At 42.9% G+C, this 22248-nt stretch overlaps 1 protein-coding gene across 1 annotated transcript in view; it reads left to right on the forward strand.

The window, feature by feature from the left end:
* Nucleotides 1–22248, forward strand: part of kcnt1b (potassium sodium-activated channel subfamily T member 1b) — a 226744-nt gene that overhangs the window by 50060 nt on the left and 154436 nt on the right. The window contains exons 4-7 of the mRNA XM_078551275.1: nucleotides 9192–9248; nucleotides 14128–14176; nucleotides 16710–16769; nucleotides 20100–20174. Coding sequence (XP_078407401.1) covers nucleotides 9192–9248; nucleotides 14128–14176; nucleotides 16710–16769; nucleotides 20100–20174 — 241 coding nt within the window. The remainder of the gene's footprint in view (nucleotides 1–9191; nucleotides 9249–14127; nucleotides 14177–16709; nucleotides 16770–20099; nucleotides 20175–22248) is intronic.

A 22248-nucleotide genomic window follows, 5' to 3' on the forward strand; every position in this document is an offset into this window, starting at 1 on the left:
GAAATCAGGATGCATGGCTTGTTTTATCTAGCCCATTCATCAAGAAGACATGACTGCAGCAGACTGAATCCTATTATTACCTCTTAGATGTGTTTTTTTTTAATCATCAGTGTAGTCCATCCACTATATCTGATCCAAGCACTGAATTCTAATGTACTAAAGCACTTGATGTTCACTCCCATTATATAGAAATCCAGTGCACAGGCATTAAAGATTTTTTCTCTTTGCGAGCCATATAACAGTCTTGGGGACCACATCTGAAGACAGGTTCGTGTTCACTTGATTAGGTCTCAAGTGGCTGGTGCTAGCTGGAGTTCTGCCTTAGTATTCATCCATAAGAAAGGAAATAACACTACATCCAGCCTCAAAGCCCATGAAATTCAAACAAAACAAACCAGTGGTCAAGGAACATAAGCTGAATTGAGATGGTCTGAACTGGGCTTTTGGGTTCTGGATGGCCAAGGTTTGAGGGGGTCACATATAGCCCATCAGCTACAATAAGGAGACTGCTGTTCTAATTGCTTCTCATCCACTCCCATTGTAGATAATTCCAATGGGCCAAATCATTTCCCATTCTCACCTTTTGTGCAAAATTTTAGTGGATGAACGTTCTTTACTACCCTTCACATTAAAAGGAATTCTATTGGAGCAAAACATTCACATTCACTTTGGATTCTATATTATGACACAGCTGATGGTAAAGGCTGAGTTGTTCAAATCCCAGGGGGATGCTTGAAACAACTGTCATATCCATTTTTGCAATTTGTAATCTTGAGATACAGGCTTTGAATTCAGTAGGAATAAGACCACCATAGTTTTTATATAAAACTAAATTAACATTTATTAATTTAACAACAAATTAAACACATACACATGACTACAAATCATTACTATAATAACTTTTTAACAAATCCCCAAATTAATCACCCCCAGGAAAATCTCCACTAAGGCAACAGTAACCCATAGACTTTAAATAGACACCAGGCAAAGCACATTTGACCTTATGAATTCCAAATGAAGTTCCTTTGCAAGTTGGTTGGAGGCGTACAGGCTGGTTAGGCCTTAAATGCCTCTGCCTTACACACACAAATTCTTGTCTTTATTTACCTAGCTTTCCCTTTGAATGTAAATTTTCCATTGTATCACTAGGCGAAGAATTTTCCCCCCATCGGGGAGGGTGTGCAGAAGTGGGCGTGGGCAGGCGCGTCTCCAATCGGCGCCCCTGATTGGGGGTGTGCCGCCATTTTACATGGGCGGGCCAATTAAGGCCCACCCAGTGTGACGTCCGCCAGGAAGCACTATGCGCTCCCTGTGCAGGTGGGGGGGGGATTCCCTCAGCCAAGAGTGCGCTCTTTTGTGCATGCATGCGAAATAGCGCACTGATTCCCCTGAGGCTAAGTGCTGCCTCAGGGAGATCGGCTCCAAATTTTAAAATGTTACAGAGACAAATGCAAAATTTCCCTGACATGTCCCCTTATGTGACACTGTCACATGAGTTGGGACATGTCCGTCACTTTCAGTGAAACCTTTATTAAAAATTTAAAAACCCTCATGAAATCTCCGCCCCCCACTCGCCAACCTAAAGATCCTGCACTAGGTCTTTTGAACTTCAGCTCTTCTAACAATAAAACCCCTTTCATAGCACCAACTTTATTAGTAAGCTGAAAAATTAAACACATTTTTTGGCTTCTTCCAGCTAGGTGTAAGATTTTACCCACAGCCTTGAATTGTTTATTCAACAAATGCAAATGACCACTTTACCTTACTGTTCTCCTTATTGTTCACCCAATTAACATCTCAAAACTACTACACATCAGAGTACCTAGACTAGCTGTCTTTAATCCAATTAAGACACACACAGACACATATCTAGACACAGAGCCCCCCCCACTAGAATTCTATTTTAAAAAGTAATTTCCAATCACATTAATATCTCTTCATGACATCTACATGACCAAATCACAGTAGCCTTAGTGGTCAGGGCCCTGAACTAACAGAGTCAGCCCAATCCCCAACGTGCCATGTTGCGAAATTAAACTCAATGAATCTAATAACATGTGAACCAACACCAGTCAAAAATCATTGAAGGAATTCCGAAGAGGAGTCATTTTGGATTGGAAACGTTAACTCTGTTTCCCTCTCCAGAGATGCTGCCAGACCGGCTGAGTTTTTCCAGTACTTTCTGTTTTTTTATTTCAGATCCCCACAGTATTTTGCTTTTATTAAAGGCTCATAAACTGTGGTTAAAAAAAAAAACTAGGTCACAAGATCACAAAGAGGACTTGGAACCTTTCCCAGGTAACGTCAGATCCACGATATGTGCTTGATTTTTAATGCCTACTGAGGTGGTCCCTTCAATGGGGGTGAGCCTAATGTAATCTGCCCATTGGGAAACCCACTTGCTGTGAGCACACTTTGGAGTTAGCTGATCGCTGACCTAACACCAATGATGTCAAGTGAACGGTTGCTGCTCGCAATTGATGTCGTTTCTACAGTTGCAAGCAAATAAACATTCACAACTGATGTAGGTTCAGGTCAGTTCCTTCACTCGATTACTTTCAGATATCAAATGATGACTTAAAAATTCACTTTCGAACACAGGGTTTGCACAATCAAGTGCAAGTTAACACTGTTGGGCGCAGAATTTTGTCACAGGTTTCAGGTAGGGCCCTGCCCGATGTTAGTCTTTCTTCACTTTAATGAAGAGTAAAACCAGCATTGCACACAGTGCTGTTAGTTTCCTGAAGGGTGAGTTTGGTTAAAATTGCCCCTAATGTTTCAGTGAGTGAGTGGTCAATCCATGGAATGGGCTCCCTACGGAGACAGTGTCAATGGTTTGCATTGATTCATTCAAATGCAAATTAAATACATAGATTTCATTCTGAAAATAATATTTTAGAATGCAGTGTAAGAGTAATTTGAAACATGACATAAGGCACATGTAGGATGGCTCAGGAATGGTTCGCAAAGCTCTCAACCACTGGGGGTTTTCCTCACCTCATGTCTTCTCCTGTTGTAGACTTTTTTTTAATTTGTTCATGGGCTGTGGGCACCGCTGGCGAGGCCAGCATTTATTGCCCATCCCTAGCTGCCCTTGTTCAGAGGGCGTTTAAGAGTCAGCCACATTGCTGTGGGTCTGGAGTCACATGTAGGCCAGACCGGGTAAGGACGGCAGATTTCCTTTCCTAAAGGATATTAGTGAACCAGATGGGTTTTTCTGACAATGAGCAATGGGTTCGTGGCCATCATCAGACTTTTCATTCCCGAACTTTATTGAATTCAAATTTCACCATCTGTTATGATGTGATTCGAACCCAGGTCCCCAGAACATTACCCTGAATGTCCAAAATACTAGTCCAGTGATGATAGAGATTGATTGCCAGGATTAATCAACAACTCTGGGGGAAATGCAGGTGCAGTGGTAATGCCACTAAGTCATCCAGAGGCCTAAGCTAATGCCCGAGGGACATGGGTTCAAGTCCCACGATGGCAGCTGATTGGGGATGCCACTGAAATCTTCAGCCCTCCACTGACGAGAAAGCCAGGAATACCTCCTATACTTACCCCCCCACCCCTTCTCCCCACTGAAGTCGCAGACAGCTGGGCCACAGCTGCAGCTGCCACCCATCCCGTGGAGTGGTTTTGTCTTGAGATGCCCTCGTGTTCTCCTGCCCGCCGCAGCAGCGCTCGCCTTCCCAGTTGGGCTCCTGGCAGGGCACCTCTGTACCAAGCAAATCGGACGCATGTCCTGCCTGCCACCCTTAATTTGGATGGCATCACAAGAAGCTGCCTCTTGTAAAACCCCACAGGCGGGCTGCCAGGCATCGCCTGCGGTGTTGGGACCTGGTTTGGATCCCGACCTCTGAAAATCTTTAAAAGCGGTAAGATTCTTCCCTAAATGTCATCAAACCAGATTTCAAATGTTACTGAGAGATTGTGTTGCAGCTAAGATGTCTTATGTACCACCAGCTCCTGATGATAGGTCTCAAATTGTCATGGTAAACTTGCGGGATTTGCTATGAGCGTGGTAGGTCCTATATTTACTGAATCTCCCTGACCACTGTCCCTACCGATTGTCAACAAAAGAAACATAAAAATTTCATAAAATGCTTTGTTTAGATCGAATTGGAACGAGTCGTCTAGACACTTTTTAGGCAAAGCATATAAGGGAGAAGGGAACAGAGATTATGCCAATAAAGTTAAACGGGCAAGAATTGGAAGGGACTCAAGTGGAGCATAAATGCCAGCATGGACTGATTCGGCCGAATGGCCTGTTTCAGTGCTTTCTATTCTATGTGGACTTACATTGCTGAATTTTCACAATTAACTTAAAGCTGCCATTACTGCAGCTGAAAAGAAATCAGATTAACTGTAAAGTGCTTCCCTTTCCTGCCCTCATTGGTTTTTGTTGATTTGTGAATGTGTTTGAGCAGGGAATTTAGCGGTTAAATTTCTGATACTGCCATGTGTGCGAGTTGAATTAATATACTTTCAAAAAATATCTTTAACATTTCCCTCATGATCCACATTGCTTCAGAGGCAGACGTTAAACATTAGTTTCTGTATCATGGTGTGCAGTTTGTGACCTTACTAAACTTTAAGTGCTCGAGGCAGCAATAGACTTCCAGCTGTTATCTATGATTTGCATTTATAATGACAATCTTTAGCAGCGTGTAGGCATTAAGTTTCAACTCTCTTCTGTGTTAAGGGGAAGAACAAAGGTTCAATAGCAGCACAATTCTGATTGGAGTGAGCACACCACCAACTTTAGTGAACTGATAGAGAATCCTTGATCACCATAAGCTACAGAAGTATTATGTGCTATCTCTATGGGCATGTAAAACAGAGATATTCCACTTTTTAAAAAGATGTAAGATGAGCCTTCCATATATACACCAATGACCTTTGGCTTTACCTCTAAGCCACTAACTTTGTCCACCACCTACCCCACTGTCACCCACTGTCCCACTATTATCCATCCTCCTAGGGGAGGCAGTGGTGTAGTGGTAATGTCACTGGCCTAATAATCCAGAGGCCCAGGCTAATCCTCTGGGGGCATGGGTTCAAATCCCACCATGATAGCTGGTGAAGTTAAAAGCTAGTCTTAGTAATAGTGACCATTGACATAAAAACCCGCCTGGTTCACTGAGGAAGGAAATCTGCCATCCTAAGCCTACATGTGACTCCAGACCCACAGCAAGCCACTCAGTTGTATCAAACAGCTACAAAGTAACTTCCTTCCTAACAGCACTGTGGCTGTGCCTATGTCACATGGACTGCAGCAGTTCACCTTTTCAAGGGCAATTACAAATGGGCAATAAATGCTGGCCTAGCCAGCAATGTCCACATCCTGTGAACGAATAAATAAAAGAAAGTCATCCACTTTCCATCCTCCAACAGTTACCTGCTCTTCCACTGACTATCACCATTCTCCCACTGTTGGGTATGCTCCCATTCTGTCCCTTTACCCTTTCACGGTTCTACTGCTGTGCTGTTGCCCCAGCGTCTGACTCTCGTCAGACTGTTACTGTACTGTCCCGTTGGCCAGTGTGTCACCTTCTATCACTGCAGAGTTGCCCCACCATCACCACATCACCAAACTGTCACTGCGCTGTCTCACTGTTGTGCTATCACTGTGGTATAATGTGGCCATCACATACTCTGCTGTCCATTGCTTACTGCACTGCCCTCCTGTCACTGTATTGTATGATCATTGTCAACGTCTTGTCTGTATGTTGGCCTGCCATCAATCTCCGGTTTAGTTACAATTTTCTTCAGTTCAACACTACCAAGGTGGATACCATCCTGTTGGCCATCCCCCAAAAGTGTTGCACCTCACTGATTGATCCCATCTCCTTTCCCAGCTGGTTGTCTATCATTAAGTTGAGCCTCAACTGTCCCAGTGTGCTGGTCTTGATTGTACTGCCCATAGCACTTGCGTCAGGTAGTGGGAACTGTGCAATATGGAAACCAATGTTTAAAGTCTGCTTCCGAAGCATTTCAATTATAAGGATAATGTCCCTTTGCAACCTGAGGTGAGCTACAAATTATAAAACTGATCCAGCGTCAAGATTGTTTCCTCTGGAATGTTGCAGCCACTACGCCATTCAAAGAAAAAGAAAGAACATGCATTTCGATAGCGCCTGTCATGACTTTCAGGGTGTCTCAAAGTGATTAGCAGCCAATGGAGTGCTTTTGGAGGCGTAGCCATTGTTGTAATGAAGGAAATGTGGCAGCCAATTTGCACACAACAAGGTTCCACTAAAAGCAATGTGATAATGACCAGATAATCTGTTTTAGTGATGTTGGTTAGGGGATAAATATTGGCCAAGACAATTGGAGAACTGACTCCCAGGAATGACAGGTAATACGTTACAGTTTTGAATTATAACAATCCTGCAATAAACAATGCTTAAGTCTTGCAGGAAATTATAACAGAAAGTAATTTGAGTATTGCTGAAAAGAGAGACATGCTGTCAAAGCTTTTCATCTTGCACTCATCTGGACAGACGCCAGAATGCCAAATTTCAAAGGAAGCAACAGTTTATACTGCATGAGGTAAGGGTACTGATTGCTTGGCCAGTCAGTTGGCATCACCTATCACACAGATGAGTGATGTGGTAAGTGAATTTCAGAGCCGGTGCAATGCCAGGTTTGTAGGCTGTACGTCCCAATGACTGGCAATCGTATCAAACAGCCCGTCCCTTCAGCTGTTCACAATAAGCAGGGCATTGCTGGTACTCAACCAAGCCGTGCTTGCAAAACTCAAAGCATAATGGCTGGGATTTTCCAGCCCCACCATGGCGGGACCCATCATGGGAGCTTCGGTGGCCCAACCAAAAGCCCATTGACTTTTGGGGGAACCAGACTATCCTGGCGGCAGGGGGGGGTGACGGAAATCCCACCCAATGTCGAACGTTTGATGTGATTCTGTGACTGGGCAGCACTTGTTGAACAATCCCAAATGTGCTAAGAATTACACCGACAGCCAATTTAAGATTATCAGTCAGGCTTGCAGTGTAGCTCTCTTATGCTTGCTAGAAGCTACATGTGTTCATACATCCTCTGCAAGCAGAAAGAGCATATACAGGCATTGCACCTTTTTTAATTAAACAAAAGCACGGGGAGCAATATCTCCCAGGTGCATTCCCCATGGCAACGCCTCGACCAATCAGAGCTGACTGGCCAACCAATAAGCACCCTTTTCTCATACAGTGTAAATTGTTGCTACCTTTGAAATTCAGCATTCTTGCATCTGTCCTGATGAGCGCAAGACAAAATGCTTCGACAGTATGACTCTCTTTTCAGCAATACTCAAGTCCTGTACTACCAAACCATTATAAAAGAATTTCATACTCTCCTTGTTGTATCAATGTCACTTGGATAATTTAAAATTGACTTAACAAAGAATGTGATTAGAATTACCTCATTGCCATTGTGAAGATCATAGACATCACCTCACGGTCTAATTTGCCCTGTAATGTTCTTTTTCAGCTTTCCATCCCCACCCTACAGCTCATTCCATACTTAACAAGTTCTGATGACAGTTCATCAGCCTGAAATGTTAAATCTGTTTCTGTCTCCACGCCTGATACCTGACCTGCTGAGCTTTCCAGCACTTTCTGTTTTTATTTCATCCAGTAAGCTGTTGCTTGTCTCATTCAGAGTCCTGTACACTGGTGTCCGTGAACTCCCATTCCCCCAGTGCATGAACTTCAAAATCCTTTCCCTCATTTTCAAATCCCTCCTTGGCCTTATTATGCCGCACTGCCTCAAATCTTCTACAAGCCTATGCCCTACAATGCACCCTCCACCCTACCAGATCCACCCCAGCGCTGGTGACAGAGGGCGGAATCGTCCCAGATTTGCACAAAGTGCGGTAGTGGGTGGGAAAATCGTCATTTTACCCACCAGCCGCAATGGCGGGCTTTCGCGCCATGTCATCCCATTGATCTCCTTGAAGGTAAGTGCTGCCTCAGGGAGATCGGTGCCAAATTCAAAAATGTTAAGCAAATGATATCAACATTTCCCTGACATGTCCCCTCATGTGACACTTTTACTGAAACTTTTATTAAATATTTACAAACCCTCATGAAACTTCATCCTGCCCGTGGTTGAGGTTTCATGCTTTATCATAAGCCCACCAGGGCTCCCGGCCTGCCTGCCAACCCGAAGCTTGGATGGGCAGGTCTATTAATGACCTTAATTACTTTTTAAATGGCCTCACTAGGCCATTGACAGGTCAGCGGGCGTGCAGCTGACTTGGCTGTGCCCCTGCCGACCTGAAAATTGAAATGATGTGGGGTGACGTCGGGAGTTCCACCCAATGTCATCCCGCGTCATTTTACGTGTCGGCGAGCAGGCCCCCCCCCCCCCCCCCCCCCACCCCACCCTTCACCGACCAGAAGATCCTCACCTAGAATTCACTTCCTTAAAACCTTTATAAGTCATCGGTTGGGCCTCAGTTGGTGTATTATGTCCAGTTCTGGGCACCATACTTTTGTGAAGGTGTCAGGGCCTTGGTGAAGGTGTAGAGGAGTTTTTCCAGAATGGTATGTGGAATGAGGGATTTCAGTTACGTGGAGAGACTAGAGAAGCCAGGATTGTTCTCCTTTGGGCAGAAAAGGTTATGGGAGGTCTAACAAAGGTGAAAAAAATCGCCCACTCTATCAAAACCCCCTGTAAAGGGAAACTGTTTTCACTGGCCAGAGACTAGAGAGATAATTGGACAAAGAACCAGAAAAAGATAACAAGAATTTTTTTATTCAACGAGTTGTTGAGAAGCACACTGCCCGAAAGGGCGATGGAACTAAATTCAGTGGTAAATTTCAAACGGGAATTTGATATATACTTGAAAAAGAAAAAAAATGAAAGGTTAGGGGGAGAAAGGCAGGTGAGTGGAACTAATTCGGCTGTTCTTTTGAAGACAGGCACAATGGGCTGAATGGCCTCCTTCAGTGCTGTTTGATTTTCTGATAAACCTCGTCACCTTAGCACCTATCATCTCACCTTCAAAAGCTTCCTGAACATCAATCTCTCTAGCTACACATTAAGTTGTCTCCTTTTAACTTGTCTGTACTACTTGTTCCTTGTATAGTACCTTGGGACATTTCATTATGCGGAATGGCTTGTCCAAGTACCTTTGTGTTTTACTGATGTTACTTTTTGTCTATTTATGGATTTTCTCCTAGCTGGGGATGTATAAAGAGGAATTATTCTAACCCATTACCCGATGACGAAATAGATTGGTAAGTGACTCTCTGGAGAGATATGTGCTTGAGCTAGCTTTCTTTTGGGGTGTTGGGAGAGAAAATTGAATCTTAAAGTCTATTGGCATATTTCTGATTTGTAAAGGCTAGAAGGGTAAATCTCTAGTGACACATATTCACAGAAAACTGACCATTTTTTATCTTCAATTCCACGTTCCTCATTTTGAGAAAACGTATGGGGTATAATTTCCTCCATTTCCTGTTTTTAAGCAATGAAAAGCTAAGAATATAGAGCAGGGAACATCATTTTATATTTAAGTCACTTTTTTCACAAAAAAAATAGAAAACAGGAGAAACTATAACTCAGGCCATGCAGTTCTGCGCCTACTATTACCACTATGGTTAGTGTGGTTACCGTCAAGTCGCTGTTGGAACTTAAACTCACAACTGGAACGAAGAATGAGCTTCTTATTTGCTATGCAGCTCACTATCTTATTAGAGGAAAACAGCATTCTCTCATTGTAAAGGGGGAAATCAAAAACCAAAAACACCTTTCTATTTACGGACGGGTAGTGGGGGGAGGAATCAGGCCTGTTTTAAATTAAACCCCCCTCATGTCTGTAATACAACCAATAACTATTACTGACTGCCTTATACTGAAATTAAAAGACTTGAGAAAAGTCATGCACACTCTAACCACAGAAAATGGCTCATCTTCAAGGATTAAGGACACTCTGGAAGAATTTGTATTTTACAAAACGCTGGGCAGAATTTTGCCCTGGGCGTGCGGGATCGGCGGGGGAGGGCGCTCTGCAATTTTATGCGGGCGGGACAATTAAGGCCCACCCAGCGTGATACGCGAGTGGTGGTGCTGAGCGCTGGAGGAGGGCGAGCAGGCCTAGCACAAACTTCACGCATGTGCGCGGAAGAGTGGCGAATAATCTCCCTGAGGCACGGAGCTGTCTCAGGGAGGTGAAGAATATATTGGAAAAATTATTAAACAGCACAAGAAAGTACTGAAACATGTCACATGAGCAGGGACATGTTTTTAAGTAAAAATTAAAGATTTTATTTCATTTGTACTTGATTTTGGAAACCTCATCCCGCCCATGGATAGGCGGGAGGCCACTTGGCCTTTTCGCCTGCCCATCAGCCGTTAGGTTGAATGGGCAGTGAAAAATTCAGCACAGTTGATAACTTAATGGCCTTAATAGGCCTTTTCATTGTCGGCGCGCGCGCTGCTGACTGAACTATCGCGTGTCTGCCCGTTGACGTTGACACGCTCAGCTGATGTCATCATGCGTCATTTCACGCTCAGTCGCCAAGCTAAAAGTCCTGCCCACTGTCTCTTAAAGGGTTAATGGAGGACTCTGATTGCTATTCCTGTAAAAAGCATCCTTTTACAAGAAAAGGTAATTAAGCCGTTGAAAAAAGGCTGGAAACCTCTTGAATAAATAATATTTATTCTCTGAAGAAGAGCCATATGGACTCAAAACATTAACTCTGTTTTTCTCTCTCCACAAATGCTGCCAGGCCTGCTAAGTTTTTCCAGCGCTTTCTGTTTATATTTCAGATTTCCAGTATCCACAGTATTTTGCTTTTATGTTATGGAAACCTATTGACCCTGGTGAGCTATGCACAAAGGGGCTCACGTGGTTTTTATGGCTCTGAAAAAAAGCCATGCCTGAAAGCGTTTTAAAAGCGGGTTTTGATTTTGTTTTTGAGAAGAGAAGGACCAACTGTTTGAGAAGGAGGACAGCAGCCTTTTTGCAGTCCAGAGCCAGTCCACAGCCAGAATTGAATAGAAGCTGCTCCTAGGTTGCTATATGCTTGGATAGAGTACCTGCAAGAGATCCTGGGTTCAAATTCTGGATAAGCACCCAATCTATGTTATGACTGAAATGGGAGGAGTGCGCAGTTGATTTAGCCTCACTACACCACAGGTTGTAGCATTAGTTTAAAAGTTTAATTTACTCACCAAAATGGCCAAGTGTTTACCTTCACTGCTGGTACCCAGAATAGAAGAGACTTTAACCAGGCTTTTTTCAATAAACAACAAACCTATTGGTTTATTATAAAACCAATCTTGTCAAATAGAAAGGCAAAGCTTATCAATATACGATATGGAATATGAAATTATACTAATTACTCTTTCGAGATATCCTAAGTCACTCTCTGTCGCATACACATACACACACATAAACACACACACAAACACACACACACTCACACATACACACACTCTCTCACACACACACACACACACACACACTCTCACACTCACACTCACACACACAACACTCACACACACACACTCTCTCTCACACACACACACACACACACTCACACACATTCTCACACACACACACACTCACACACACTCACACTCACACACTCTCACATGCGCACATACTCACACACATACAATAAATTAAATAAAAATAGAAGTGGAGGAACTCTGCTAAAGATTAAAAGTCAATGGTTCAAAGGCAAAGGATAGATGGTGGAGTCCTTAAAATGGTGTCCGGGTCATACAGTTGGTCTCTCAGCACTGACCATGAAACAATCATTGGCTCTGGCACTGCTTTTCAGGTGAGCTCAAGAATTACTCGCAGGTATGTCATCCCAGTCTTAACATAGATTGGGGGCTTGTCCAGGATTTGAATTCGTGACCCCTGGCAGGTACTCTACTGCATGTAGCAACTTAGTAGCAGCTTCTATTCACTTTGGCTGTAAACTGGCTCTGGACTGCATAAAGGGTGTTGTCTTCCTTCTCAAGCAGTTGGTCCTTCTCTTCTCAAAAGCAAAACCAAAACCCACTTTTAAAACACTGGCCTGAATTTTTCCTGTGACAGGCAGGCTCAGCGGGAGTGGTCGTGGAGTCGACCGTCACCCACGATCGGCTTCGTACCACCATTTTACACGGGCGGACTAATTAATGCCCACCCAGCTAAATACGCGAGCGGTAGCACTGAGCGCTATCTGTGCAGTCGGGGGGAGGAGAGAGAGTCGGGTCCAGCGTTCTTTCAAGCGTGCGCGTGAAAGAGTGCTTCGATCTCCCTGAGGCGCGGGATTAAAGTGCTTTTGAAATAAATAAACACAAAAATATAATGAAACATGTCCCCCCATGTGACCATGTCACATGAGATGGGACATGTTTTTATTTTTCAGAAAAAGCTTTTATTTAATTCATAAAAGCTTTAGGAAACCTCACCCCGCTCTTGGATGAGGTTTCCTAAAAAACGTAAAGGCCTCTCGCCTGCCCGCCAACCGTAAGGTTGGACAGGCAGCGTAAACTTGACATTAATTACTTCGTTAATGGCCTTATTAGGCCTTTCAATTATCGGCGGGTGCGCAGCCAACTCTGGCATGCGCCCACCAAATTAAATATCGCGAGACAGTGCGATGACGTCGGGACGCACGCCTGACATCATTGTGCATCATTTTACGTTCCGGCCTGTCGGGCCCGCCCCCGCACACCGAATGTAAAACACTGGCCACAGTCTTCCCGGCAAGGTTTTTTCTCAGAGCCATAAAAACCGTGTGACCCCCCTTCGTACGCAGTTCACCCGGGTCAAGAGGTTTCCAGCCTTTTTTCAACTGCTTAATTACCTTTTCTTGTAAAAGGATGTTTTTTTTTCCAGAGCCCCGCATTAACCCTTTAAGGGGCAGTGTCTTTTAAAACACAAATTCTTCCACAATGTCCTTAGTCCTTGAAGATGAACCATTTTCTTTTATTAAAATGTTCATGACAAGAAGGAAACTGTTCTCACCCCCATTCCAGCCTTTGCCCATCAAACATCCATTCTTCAGCCTTGCAGCCTAACTCTAGACCCCTTCGACTCATGAAAGCGCCACCTGCCCTCTGATTTATCCACCCCATGACCCCTGCCGATGCTTATTAACTAAGAAGAATCCCATAGGTTAGTTTAGTGCATCAGTGCAACATCAAGCTGTGCACTGGTGCTGCTGCAAACAAAGTTTTAGAATGCTTATGGCATAGCAATGGCAAAGGATGCATTCTGCTAACATAAAGAATTGCTCAGTGTAGGAATGAGCAGAGATCTTAAGAAAAAAAAAGATCAATTCTGTGATTTGGACTGTCTCGTTCTGCGCAACTGAAACATGAATCTTGAGAACAATCAACATCCAAAGACTAGAACGTTGTGAATTGTGGTTCTGGAGAAGGATGGAGAGTGTCAATTCGAGAGAACAGAGCCGTGAAGAAACTCTGAGGGTGGTGGAGCGGATTGTTAATGAATATCAAGGAAAGGCAGCAAGGTTGGATTTGTCATATTCTAAGGCATGAGGTCTTACTGAAGAAGGTGATTGAAGGAAGATTAGGGGGACATAGGTCAAGAGGCAAAAAGAGAATGATGAAATTTTACAAGATGAAATTGCAAATGGGAGGCTGCTACGAGCAACTGAAGAGGAAAGTGCAAGACTTCGAGATGTGCGGAAATGAACAGAGGACCTGTCCTTTAACAGATCACGACTACTACTTATTGGCAGAGATAACTCAGGTGGCAACAGATTTGCAGATGGAATTATTGTCATTTTCTTTTTTTGCTGTCCATATCCTCAGAAGATGAGGCTTCAGATTTATACCTCATCATGAATGTAGTCAGTTTTGCAGTTTCTTTAGCCTCCTGGAACTCCCTCTCTATCAACACTGTGGGTGCACCTACATCACATGGACTGCAGCAGTTAAAGAAGGCAGCTCACCACCACCTTCTCAAGGGCAATTAGGGATGGGCAACAAATGCCGCCCTTGCCAGTGACGCCCACCTCCCAAGAAAAAATTAGATTTATAATGCCACTCAGAAGTGAAATGTAATGTTTCTGAATGAATGGCTGGGTATGACTCGGATTTTGAAAGGTACATTCAACTGTGCTTTGCTTTTTTTGTTATTTATAGGGGATCTATACTTTGGGTAAACAGACCTCTGCCACTGTGGGGAATTCAGGTGGGTGATAAAATGCAATAAAAGAAAAATGAAAACCGTATTCACCAAGATTTTCTCCGATTTCTAGTTGTACTAAAATACAGATGCATTCTTTGTGTGAACATTTGCCCAAGCCTGTATGTTTAAATGTGGTTGTTCATTCTCTTTGTCTTAAATGCATCATTTTTTGGAGTAGAGTACAATGCTGGAATCAGCAACTTACTAAGTTCTGCATTCATCACCAAGAGCTTATTAACCATCACATTTGCATGTACTGGAAGCTACATATATTACTGCACAAGGCCCTGTTTGCAGATAGAAAGAACATGTCCACACATTGTGCCTGTTTCAGCTAAACAAAATAAGTGACAGCCGATCGCTGACTCATTCCTCAGGGCAATGCCTTGACTAATCAGGGTCAAGCTCCCCGGTTTAAGTTTCAAACAATGCTTGGCAGTTAACTGTCAGCCACCATCAGTGGTGCATTATCCATGGCAACCCCATTTGCCAACCAATCAGCACTCTCTTCACCTACAGTATAAGTTGTTATATTGGTATTCTTGTGAAGTGTCCTGATGAGTGCAAGATGAAAAGCTTAGACATGTCTCTTTTTTCAGCAATTATTAACCATCCTTAAACTTGATCTGAGGTTATGTTTAGGACAAGTGATTGGTAAGATATGATCAAGCCCATGAATTTCTGCACTTATTGTACATATACAGTTTGCTACCCAGGACTTCAGTGTTTCATCAAGAGTCTCAGAGGCATTGAATTATGCCAGTTCTCAGAGAGGTTGTTTGCAAGTAATTATGACTGAATATACTGTAAAGGAAATATCATTTTTTCTTAATATTACTGCGGGATGCTGTGAAGCAGGCTTGTGGGGGCTGTGTGTGTGTGACTAATTTAATTAAACTGAAGACAGTCAGACTGCAAGGTTTAAATCATCAAGGGAATGGGGTAGAAACAGGCATTCTGAAATGGAGATGGGTGAGCTAATATGGGGTCCCAGTAGATACAGTATGAATGGGAATTTGCATCAGGAGATAAGTGAGAAGTGAATTTTTAGCTGTTTGAATTTGAAAGGGACATGACTGGATGTTTTATAACTGGCAAAATTGTAGATCAATAAGGCTAAGTTATTAAGTTTATTTTTCCCGTAAGTACTAGCCATAAGGACAACATGAAAGATTTTTATATTCTGGGAAAAGTAACTTCCAAACCAAGGTTGAAACAATTAATTTACAGATCAAAAAGGAGAAAATATATTTAAGGAAAGATTGAAAACTGTATGGTGTGAGTGGTCATGTGAGATCTTGAAAGGTGGGCTGTGTAAAACAGACTTGTGAAAAAGCAGCCTCTAGCCACCCCAGAGAAGTGTTCACTTGTTCTAGAAAGCAAGATTTTGTTAAAAGCCTTAGAGTTGCATTGTCGAGCAAGAGGGAGAGAGAAACTATGAAATACCTCCCTTACAGAAACAGTGGGTGCCTTGCGGTAATATTACTGGATGTTTTTACATATTAAGAATCTATTAGAACTGCTGCCTGGAAAAGGGTGTTTATTTGGGAGTGTAGCTAAGTAGCATTCCTTTGGGAAATGTTGTAAGACTAAATTTAACTGTGTAACTGTAATCTTGTGTGTTTAAGTTTTATTTTCTTTTGTTAATAAATGTTTTAGTTTAATATTTAAAATCTTCAAAGGTGGTAGTGGACTCTTTACTTCTGACTTCAGTGCACATACCTTCTCGTAATAAATACAAACTGCAGAATCGCTGTGGTAGCTTGGCTAAGTTTCCCTTGGGATTTGGTCAGCCTGGCAAACACCACCTGCCATATCATAACAACGCCATTAGAAATTCTCTTGTAGCTGAATGCAACAGGCCTAACTTTTTCTGGTGTGTTTAGTGGGTAACTAATGGATAAGTATCGCAACTTCACACCTATAGATTGATTCCAATGCCACGTTGAGGTTCTGTTGCAGCACAATCTATGGAGGAGCAGGGTACCTCAGACCACAACTTCCAGATTTCTGTGTTTAACTGCACAAGTGCATACTCCGGAGGTTGCTGTCCAAATTTCTCAGCAACAACAGTGATTGCTGTTATGCTCACTGTTATTCATGATGTAAAGTCCGAGCCATTATAAGGAAATTATTAGCCATTCAGTATCTTTGTCACCTCTTTACCTGACAAAAGTACACGGTGTACAATCTTGTATGTTTGAACAAACCCCACTGTAATTGTTTTAATATTCTGCCCTTACAATGTGTGAGAAAATCTGGAGAATGCTTTCAGGAACAGAACATACAGGCTTGGGCCAATGTTCACACAAAGAATGCAATTGTGTTTTCGTGTGAATAGAGAATGGGGAGAATCTGCTCCGATATTCTCGAATACATTAGTCCTTATTTTCATGAGAGTGAAATTCCTTCTGCTAATTTTAATGTAAAAGTTGATGTGGATGCAAAGTGGATTTTTTCTTTTAGCATTGTGGAATTAGGAAATACGAAATAATTCTTAAAGATGACATTTGCATTCACATTTATTTCTCTGTAGGTTACAGTGGCCTTAATTAGTTTCCTGGAGAGTATGCTCCTCATCTATTTAAGCTACAAGGTAAGAATCGACATTACTAATGATTATCTTTGAAAGATAAACTATTCTAAGCCAAATTCTGATGTAGTAATTATGGTCTTTTTTTTAACCTATTGATTCTGTATGGTGCATCATTAAAGGTTTGATTGCATGCTCACCTTTTTGGCAGATTTAGTAGTTCATAATGCATTTTTCTGCCCTCAGGATTTAAGGTTCAGACCATCAGGGCCTCTTTTATGACAAACATAAATAAACGTTTATTTCTGTTATTTGTCCGGTGTTAGATAAGCCCTTTTTATGCACTTTTTCCAGTGTGATGATGTCCCTGTGTAATATGGTGACCAGGACTGCACCTATTCCTCCTATGAAGGTTGAGCGAGATGACTATGCAGTGTTTTCCTTGGAGCTGCTTGTGCTGCAATGAATTGAGATGATGAAGTTTAATGTTATTAGCATTAAAAGAGGTGACTTTCATTTTATCTGCCCTGGCAGGATTTGAAACCACAAACCCAGAAAAAAATGGCAGATATCCAATAAATAGCACCAAAGTGCATTCTCTTATTTTATCATTTAAACTTGATATTTAGAGATGCGGAACTTTGTTTGTGAGAAGTAGGAAGGACAACTTGAAGCACGTAAATGAAGGTCATGACTGAATATAGGAGAAATTGCTAATGGGATTAGACGGTGAGATGATGTACATGTGCATAAGTGAAACCAACTGAACTGCTCTGTTAGAAACCGTGAGTTTTAAGTGGCCTCACACTTGTCACATCTCCGGCTGATTGTATATTGTTCACACAATATGTTCGATGTTTTAAAGAGCATTTTATTCAATTTGATGAGAATTGTGAGGATTAATAGTTCATTAGTACTGTACAACTGTGTTTCACCCTTACATAGGCCCTTAAAGAGGGTCGATGTTTGGATGCCTTACAAAACTGTCCATTTGGCCCAACAGGGATATACCAGTGTTTATGGTCCACATGAGTCACCTTGTACCCTCCTTCACCTAACCCTTTCAAAATACCATCCTATTTCTAGGAACATCCGACTTAGGAGCAGGAGTAGGCCATTCAGCCCTTTGAACCTGCTCTGCCATTCAATAAGACCATGGCTGATCTGGTTATGGTCTCAACTCACTTTCTTGTCTGCCCCCTATAACTCTTGATTTCCTTGCCTGTCGAAAATTTATCTTACTCAGCCGTGAATAACTTCAATGACGCAGCCTCCACTGTTTTTTGGGGAAGAGAATTCCACATACCAACGACCCTCTGGGAGAAATAAATTGTCACTTCAGTCTAAGCGGTAGACCTCTTATTCTTAAACTGTGTCCTCTTGTTCTAATCTTTCTCACAAATGGAAACATCCTTCCATTATCTAACCTATCAAGTCCCCTCGGGATCTTACATGTTTCAATTAGATCACCTCTCATTCTTCTAAATTCCAATTTTCTCCCTTATGTTCCTTATCTAGCTTCCCCTGCAATGCATCATTTTGTTGATTATCTAAAGAACAAATTGATACAAATAGCCAATTACTTAACTAGTCCTTTGTGTTATTTGATTAGAGGTACTTAGATATCAATGCACAGTTTAATTTTAAATAACTTAAATAGAAAAAATCTAATAAAGGGATATAAGAGATAGCAATTCAAATCTAATCTACTCTTAGAATCACAGAATTGTTATGGTGCAGAAGGAGGCCATTTGGCCCATTGTGTCTGTACCGGCTCTCCAAATAAGCATTTTGACTTAGTTGAATAATATGCTTTGAAACCACTTTGAATTGCTTTCCCAAAATCTATATTGGAAACAAGGGGAAGTAGTTTTGGCCGCAATATTATCCCTCTTGTGATGATACGTTTTGCAATACACTGGAGTCCGATAATTTCAACCAACCCCCCCAATAAACTAATCTCAGCTCCTGTTGCATAGGCAACTGTGAAAGCTCGGTATCAAGAGATGTGCAGCGTCCTGGTGGTAGAATTAAAACAGTCCAATAAATAACTGAAAAAATGAATCAATTGTATGGCACAGTCCCTGCCCTAAGGCACAGAGCAGATGGTGGCATAGTGGAACTGTCACTCTATTAGTAATTCAGAGGCCCAGGCTAAAGCTCTGGAGGTATGGGTTCAAATTCCACCATGGTAGTTGGTAGAATTTGTACTCAATTAATAAATCAGGAATTGAAAGCTAGTCACGGTGACCATGAAGCTATTGTTGATTGACGTAAACACCCATCTGGTTCACTAATATCCTTTAAGGAAGGAAATCTGCCATCCTTAACCTGGTCTGGCCTACATGTGTCTCCAAACCCACAGCAATGTGATTGACTTTTAACTGCCGCCTGAATTCTCCGAGCTGTCCAAGGGCAATTAGGTGCAGGCAACAAATGCTGGCCTTGCCAGTGACGCCCACGTCCCATGAAAGAATTTTTAAAAATTAATCAACTCCATGGGCTGGATTTTACCGTCGGTTAGCAGGGGGCAGGGCCCGCTTGCTGACGCGTAAAATGATGCCCGGTGACGTTGGGCGGAACTCCCGATGTCACCGCGCCGCATTTAAATTTTCCGGTAGGCAGGGGCGCAGCAAAATTAGCTGTGCGCCCGCCGACCTGTCAATGGCCAATTGAGGCCATTGACAGAGTCATTAAACTAATTAGTGGACCGGCCCGTCCAACCTTAAGGTTGGCGGGCAGGCCAGGAGCCCTGGCGCGAATTAGAAAAAGCATGAAGCCTCATCTACGGGCAGGATGAGGTTTCATGTAGGTTTAAAAAAATTTTAATAAAGTTTTTGTAAAAATTATGGACATGTCCCAACTCATGTGACAGTGTCACTTGAGGGGACATGTTAGGGAAATTTTATTTTTCTATTTTTAGCTTTTTGGCATTTAGAGCCGACCTCCCTGAGGCTGCACTTAGCCTCAGGGAGATGAGTGTGTTCTTTCGTGTGTATGCGCAAAAGAGTGCACTGTCGGCTCAGGGAATCCCCCCCTGCATAGCATTTCCGTGCGGATGTCACGCTGGGCGGGCCTTAATTGGCCCGCCCACATAAAATGGCGCCGCACCCCCAATCGGGGGTGCCGATCGGAAGTGCTCCTCTGCACGCCTGCCCTTCAACCTCGCCCCCGACGGGAGGAAGATCCTGCCCCATGATCCCAGGGGGAGCTGCATTTGGATGGAGAACAGGTTTGAAACCAGCATTGTGTAATCACATCAGTGAATTTACCTTTATACAGACATACAAATTAGGATTATTGGATGCTGAATTTCAAAGGTTGGAAAAGCTAAACAGAAATTGCGAAATTTCATGCAAAAAATGTCAATTGATGCCATTTTGATCTTTACAGGGGAACATCTGGGAGCAAATTTTCCGAGTATCATTTATCCTTGAAATGATCAACACAGTTCCTTTCATTATCACAGTAAGTCATTGCAAAATATTTACCTGTGCGTTTTTCAAAGCCGTGCACAACTTGTGACTCCGCTGCTGTAATGTTTGAGGGTGGCAGCTCTTAGGGCAACGACATAATTACCATTAATTTAGGGTTTATTCTGTATGGGGTCCTAATGTGAGATACATCTGAGCATTCTATAATCCAACCCTCGGTGAACATGGATAAACAGCACACAAAACCTCCCCAATTCAATAATAATTTGCATTAAATTGGAAGTCTCATTCAAGGCCAAAAAATGACTGGTGTGAGAAATGGATACATGTCACTCTGGTGCAATAGGAGGTAGGTGGGGCGGAATGGTGTGGATCAATCATATGCTTGATCCGAGGTGTCCATTTTCACACTGAGTACTCAAAATGGAAAATGGTTCATTGCTCAAGACGAACATCCCTTCTTAACGGTAAAAGCTGTTTAGAATGGCACAGGGCATGGTGAGATAGAAGCGAGGGAAAAAGCTTTTCATTCGTTCGTGGGATGCGAGTGTCGCTGGCTTGGCCAGTATTTATTGCCCATCCCTAATTGTCCCTCGAGAAGATGGTGGTGAGCTGCCTTCTTGAACCAGTCCAAATACAAATACAAATTAAAAAGACATGGGGCAGGATTTTATGCCCCGTGGGCGGGCGGGTGCCTGACCCGATCGGGCGTAAAATCGCGGGTGATGACATCAGGCGAGCGTCCCAATATTGCTCACTCGTGCGATATTTCAGTCGGCAACAATTAAGAGGCCCATTGAGGTCCTTAATCGAATAATTGAACGTTATTTGTCGCTGCCCTTCCAACCTTACGGGTGGCGGGCGGGCGAATCGGCCAGGCGGCCTTTGGATTTTTACTGAAACCTTATCCACGGGCGGGATGAGGTTTCCGGCAGTAACTAAAAAAAAAATGTTTCAACATCATTTTTAACATTTCTCTCTTCATGTGACTGAGTCACATGTGGGGACATGTTTATTTCGTTGGTAAAATCTTTATTGGTCAGCAGCTCTGTGCCCTCAGGGAGTTGTCAGCGCATGCTACCCTGCCCATGCGCAGACTTCCACGCTCACCCTCTCCTGCCTCCGCCCCAGCAGAGCTGAGCTCTTCGGCGCACCTTTCATGCTGTGCCCGACAAAGGGAAAATCCTGCCCATGTTTTACACTAATCAGACTAATTTTTCATTTGAAGTTTATTTTATGGAAAAGTGGGATCCTCGTCTTGATTTTCCAAATAAAATGCTATTATAGTGGCAGTATTGAGTTTGAATGTCACTCCCTCTTCCTGCCCATGTCCCAGGGGCATAGGGGCAATGTCACCATGATGCCATCACCATGAGTGTTGACCGTGGCTCAGTTGGTAGCTCTCTAGTCCAAGGTTCCAGGCTCAAGTCCCTTTCCTGAGCTTGAGCACAAAAATTACAGCTGGCACTCTGGTGCAGCACAGAGGGAGTGCTGGACGGCCAGAGGTGCAATTTTTCAAGGAGACCTTAAAGCAAGGGCCCGTCCACCCTCGCAGGTGGATGTAAAAGATCCATTCATACTATTTTGAAGAACAGGGGAGGCATACCGGATGGCTTGAACAAAATTTATCATTATTACATTGCTGTTTGTGGGAGCTTGCTGTGCGCAAATTGGCTGTTGTGTTTCCCACATTACAACAGTGACTATACTTCAAAAAGTACTTCATTGACTGTAAAGTGCTTTGGGATGCCTGTGGTCATGAAGAACACTACATGAATGTGAATCTTTGTTGATTTTTAATGAGTGTTCTCATCAAAGCTCAGAACAGGAAAGGTAATGTGTGTTTGAGGATTTATGTTCCTACTTATGTTAGTCCTCAAGTGTATGATATTATGTATTATTTTCAATAACTAAATATGCACCTAACATCACCACCTATGAGTTTTTACAGACATTAACAGCTGAATTGTCAACAGATTAAGCCTCATCAAATTCTAAGGTTTCCCTTGCAGCAGTAACTGTTTCAAGAAACATAAGAACACTGGAAATAGGAGCAGGAGTAGGCCATTCGGCCCCTCAAGCCTGCTCCGCCATTCAATAAGATCAGG

The sequence above is a fragment of the Cetorhinus maximus genome, chromosome 10 (genome assembly GCF_964194155.1).
Source record: "Cetorhinus maximus chromosome 10, sCetMax3.hap1.1, whole genome shotgun sequence".
Lineage (NCBI taxonomy): Eukaryota > Metazoa > Chordata > Chondrichthyes > Lamniformes > Cetorhinidae > Cetorhinus > Cetorhinus maximus.